At 47.3% G+C, this 5,000-nt stretch overlaps 1 protein-coding gene and 1 long non-coding RNA gene across 2 annotated transcripts in view; both read left to right on the top strand.

Annotated features, from left to right (window-relative positions):
* The window catches only part of LOC109516377 (oxysterol-binding protein-related protein 10), a 34,212-nt gene that overhangs the window by 15,268 nt on the left and 13,944 nt on the right, over positions 1–5,000 (top strand). Inside the window, exons 8-12 of the mRNA XM_019870889.1 lie at positions 1,173–1,328; positions 1,407–1,878; positions 2,681–2,867; positions 2,933–3,115; positions 3,183–3,336. Coding sequence (XP_019726448.1) covers positions 1,173–1,328; positions 1,407–1,878; positions 2,681–2,867; positions 2,933–3,115; positions 3,183–3,336 — 1,152 coding nt within the window. The remainder of the gene's footprint in view (positions 1–1,172; positions 1,329–1,406; positions 1,879–2,680; positions 2,868–2,932; positions 3,116–3,182; positions 3,337–5,000) is intronic.
* On the top strand, positions 3,343–3,939 carry LOC109516378 (uncharacterized). Its single transcript, XR_002168329.1, has 2 exons — positions 3,343–3,835; positions 3,876–3,939. It is a non-coding gene; the product is annotated as an uncharacterized LOC109516378 (long non-coding RNA).

Raw genomic sequence — 5,000 nt, 5'->3', positions numbered from 1 at the left:
GCGACTAGCTCATTTTCCAGAACATATTGAACGCATTCAAATTCTGTGTTGACAGCACTTCGTTCGAATCTTCCCATTCAACATCTCCGGCAAAAGTGCTCCGACCCCCCTCTCAGCAGCAATTTCCTGCCACAGTCGAGAGCCTTTTTAAATTAATCAGAAGCGCTGGAAATCATGATAAACTGCTTCCGGTTTCGTTCCTCGCCGCGCACGTCTATAAATATATCCCGACCAACTCCCGGCACACTTTTGTGTGTCTTTTTCGTGTTGAGCGTGCACTCTGCGTGGCTTTTGCGTGCAAGGGGAATGAAATATTCAGGTAACAAGGCAGGCAGGCACTCACGTCCTGGAAATTTCGACCGTGCGCGTTGAACATCCCCTGCGCACGCACGACATGCAATTAGGCACGCAGGGGATGACAGATTCTTATTTTCTTGTAGTTTTGTTGTTATTTCCAGAGGCGCTGTCATTCAAATAAGATCCCAGCGATGGTATTGCACAAAAGCAGCGATTGGAGGCGAAGTACCAGTGAGGTAGCGTGGGCGCAGAGAGAGTTTTTGTGGCCCACAGGCTAGAGAGCACTTTGTGCATTATACATTAGAATCTTTTTTTTTTTTTTTTTCTTCCTGCCTCCGTCACGTTTCTGCAGGAGATATCAAAGGCATCAGCTCCCGTTTGAGCGCGCGCACGCTCTGTCGGCCTCCGGTTGAACGCCGGGAAAACAAAACAAAGCGCGCATCTTCACTTTGCTTTGGACCGGTCACGTGGAATCAGGGGTGAAGGCAAAACAAAAGGGCTTCAAAGCAATACAAAGCGCTCGTACGACCACGTGCCGAAAGCGCTTTGATGGATGAATGGACCGCAATGAGAAGTCATTGATGGAAAGAAGAAAGCTTTATCTTCTTTTCTCTTGCCCTTTCCAAGCTAGGGCCTCCAATAACAAATGTGGCGTGAAAACAAATTGTCCTCACATGTCGCCGAACACATCTTGTTATTGACGGCAAGAAATTCAGCATTTTTTTTTTTTTATGTCGCACTGAAAGAAGATGACTTTCGCCGCCAGCCCACGGGGAAAACCTTTTGACTTCTATAGCCGTCAATGGGAGTGTATGAGTTATTGAGCTAGTTAGCTTCAAGCTAACATTGTCCGATTTCGCTTTTGGTCGAGACAGCACCCGGCGGGGCTTGGAGACATCGGCCAAAGCGAGGAAGTGACGGACACGGAGGACAACGAGGAGGAGGAGGAGGACCTGGGCGTGCTGGACGACCAGAGGAGCGTCATTCTGCATTTGCTCTCCCAGCTCAAACTGGGAATGGACCTCACCCGGGTGAGTTCTGTTGTGGTCTTCCTCGAACACGCCGGCGGGTCTTTCGTTGTTAACGCTCTGGATTTTTTTTTCCCCTAGGTGGTGCTGCCGACATTTATTCTGGAAAAGCGCTCGCTGCTGGAAATGTACGCCAACTTCATGGCCCATCCGGACCTGTTCCTGTCAGTCACAGCCGGCGTTACGGCCGAGGAGCGCATCGTCCGCTTCGTGGAGTACTACCTGACGTCTTTCCACGAGGGGCGCAAGGGGGCTGTTGCCAAGAAGCCCTACAACCCCGTGCTGGGGGAAACCTTCCACTGCTCCTGGGAAGTACCTCGAGACAAAGTCAAGCCTTGGGTCCGAGCCAACCAGGGGTCCGCTCGCGAGTCGGGCAGCGGCGCAGCAAGCGGCTGCTACAGAGTCCGCTTTGTGGCCGAGCAGGTTTCCCATCACCCGCCGGTTTCTGCTTTTTACTGCGAGTGCAGAGAGAGGCGGGTGTGCGTCAACGCGCATGTGTGGACCAAGAGCAAATTCATGGGCATGTCCATCGGAGTGTCCATGGTGGGAGAAGGTGGGTCTCTCTCAACCGTTTGCCTCTTTCCTGAAACCAGACATCCCAAGCAGGAATATCATCCGCTGCTACCTTGCGTGTCACTCAAATTGAAATAAAAAAGATAATCACTCAACTTTTCATGCCTCTGGAAGGCAGTGACAATTTCCAGAAGCATTCTAAATAAGTAAGGGGGAGATTTCCAGTACGTTATTACGGTACTGTACGTACTGCAATACGGGGCGAGTTTTGAGAGTAGGGCTGCAACTACAAATTGTCATAATCGATGAATCTGCTGATTGCTTTTTGTCGATTAATAAGGTGGCCATTCTCAAAAAGAATTAGATTGGTCAACGGCAATTTCTTTTTAATCAGCTAGCTTTATTTTGTCCCTTCATGCAGATTTCAAATATGTTTTACTACTAGCCTATCACATAATTTTTTTCCCCAGATATTTTTTCTTTTTTTTCTTTTGTCATCCATACGGATGACGACGAGCATTCAATTAGTATGGCGTTTTGACTTAATGGTTGTCATAAAGATTATCGCTTGTGGCTAATTACCAAAGACTGCTGCCGTTAAGGTTGTTGAACAAGTATGGAGCTATTGGCTTCTTAAAAAAAAAAAGCCTTTCATTTATGATCCAATTATATTGGCGGAATGCCTCATTGTGTTTTGTTGCACATGCGAAGACCTTAATAGCGTAACGAGGAGACGAAAGGGGCTTGTCAGTTGCGCCGTGACCATAATGTGGGAATGATTTAACAAGGCAGGGCCTTGATAACTTCTGACATACTTCAAGTTCCTTCCCTCCCCCGGCCAGGCGTGCTGTGTCTCGCGGAGCACGAGGAGGAGTATGTCTTCTCGCTGCCGTCGGCCTACGCCCGCTCCATCCTCACCGTGCCCTGGGTGGAACTGGGAGGGAAAGTCTCCGTCAATTGCGCCAAGAGCGGCTACTCGGCCACTGTCACGTTCCACACCAAGCCTTTCTATGGCGGCAAAGTCCACAGGTGGTCATTCCGAATTGAATTTGCCTTCTGAGTATTTCGCTAACACGTCTTTGTCCGTGTCTTAGAGTGACTGCGGAGGTGAAGCACAACCCGACCAACACCATCGTGTGTAAAGCGCAGGGGGAGTGGAACGGAACCCTGGAGTTCACCTACAGCAGCGGCGAAACCAAAGTGATCGACACGGCTAAGCTCCCTGTCACCAGGAAAAAGCTGCGACCGCTCGAGAAACAAGGACGCTCGGAGTCCAGGTACAGGGCGACGTAACAGACCAACGCGCACAGATGGACGTTGATGGGATTGATTGCGCGTTTGTAGGCGGCTGTGGCAACACGTGACCAAGTCGCTGAGAGACGGCAACATGGACGAGGCGACGGAGCACAAACACGGACTGGAGGAGCAACAGAGGGCGGACGAGAGACGGAGAGCAGCTGTTAATAAAGCCTGGACGCCGAAATACTTCATGAAGGAGGTCAGACGCTCATGCGGCAACATTTTACGCCAACTTAAAAAATACTCGGATCTTCCATGAACACATTAAAATGCGGCGTTCATTAAAAAAACGAGGACGCAAAGTTTGTATTCAAAGTCCATTTCATATTGTAAGCAATAGAAATTGCGCTTGAATGTTGAAAAATGACGCATTTAAAATGGACTGCGCAAATTAAAGAAATCTCTCACAACAGTATCATGCGTATCGAATCATACTTAAAAGTTAAATACAACTGAACCGAGTTTGGACTGGATTCAAGAAGCAAGCAACATGATGCATTTTTAAATACCTCAGTTGATTGATTTGGTTGCATTCCACTAGTAGCTTGAGATTCACCGAGGTAGCCAAATTAAAGGACCAGTTCAATTAGCAGGCCTCTAATATGATGGGCCAAGTGGGCTCAATAATTTATCACAATAGTATAACATCCGGCGACAGCGTGGATGACCGGTTAGCGCGTTGGCCTCACAGTGCAGAGGTGCAAGGTTCGATTCCAGCTGCGGCCTTCCTGTGTGGAGTTTGCATGGTCTCCCCGTGCCTGCGCGGGTTTTCTCCAGGTACATCGGTTTCCTCCCGCCTTCCGAAAACATGCGCTTTAGGTGAATGGAGCGCTCTATATTGCCCCTAGGTGTCACTGTGAGAGCGAATGGTTGTCTGAACTGGTTGCCAGTCAACTGCAGGGCACACAGACAAAACAACCATCCACGCTCACAGCGCGGGACAATAAAAAAAGTGTTCCATTAACCTGCCACGCATGTTTTTGGGGTGGGGGGGGGCGAACCCACGCAGGCACAGGGGAAAATGCAAAATCCACACAGGACACTGGAATTGAATCCTGCACCTCCGCACTTGGAGGCCGGCACACTAACCAGTCGACCACCGTGCCGCTCAAGAGTATAACAACTTTTGCAGCATCTTGAACATAACTATGTTACGCATTACGCAAACACTGATGTATAGTAAGGTGTTTTTTACCGAAAAAAAACGACCATGTATAAGTAGGCTGCTTTAGCTGAAAAAACGACCATGTATAGTAAGGCGTTTTTAACTAAAAAAAAAACGACAATGAATAGAAAGGCATTTTTAGCCGAAAAAAATGACCATGTATAGTAAGGCGTTTTTAGCCCAAAAAAACGACCATGTAGTAAGGCGTTTTTAGCCGAAAAAAGACCATATATAGTAAGGTGTTTTTAGCCGAAAAAAAACCAACCGTTTTTAGCCGAAAAAAACTACCATGTATAGTAAGGCATTTTTAGCCGAAAAAAAAAACGACCATTTTGAGCCGAAAAAAACGACCATGTGTAGTAAGGTGTTTTTAGTCGAAAAAAAACAACCAAGTATAGTAAGGCGTATTTAGCCGAAAAAAAACAACCGTTTTTAGCCGAAAAAAACGACCATGTATAGTAAGGCGTTTTTAGCCGAAAAAAAACGACTGTAAAGTAAGGCGTTTTTAGACGAAAAAAACGGCCATGTATAGTAAGGTGTTTTTAGCCGAAAAAACGACCATGTATAGTAAGGCGTTTTTAGCCGAAAAAAACGACCATGTATAGTAAGGCGTTTTTAGCCGAAAAAAAAACGACCATTTTGAGCCGAAAAAAACGACCATGTATAGGAAGGCGTTTTTAGCCGAAAAAAACGACCAT

Source organism: Hippocampus comes, unplaced genomic scaffold (assembly GCF_001891065.2).
Source record: "Hippocampus comes isolate QL1 unplaced genomic scaffold, H_comes_QL1_v1.1 scaffold35, whole genome shotgun sequence".
NCBI lineage: Eukaryota > Metazoa > Chordata > Actinopteri > Syngnathiformes > Syngnathidae > Hippocampus > Hippocampus comes.
Note: the sequence above shows the minus strand (reverse complement) of the source record. Positions and strands in the feature narration are given on the sequence as shown.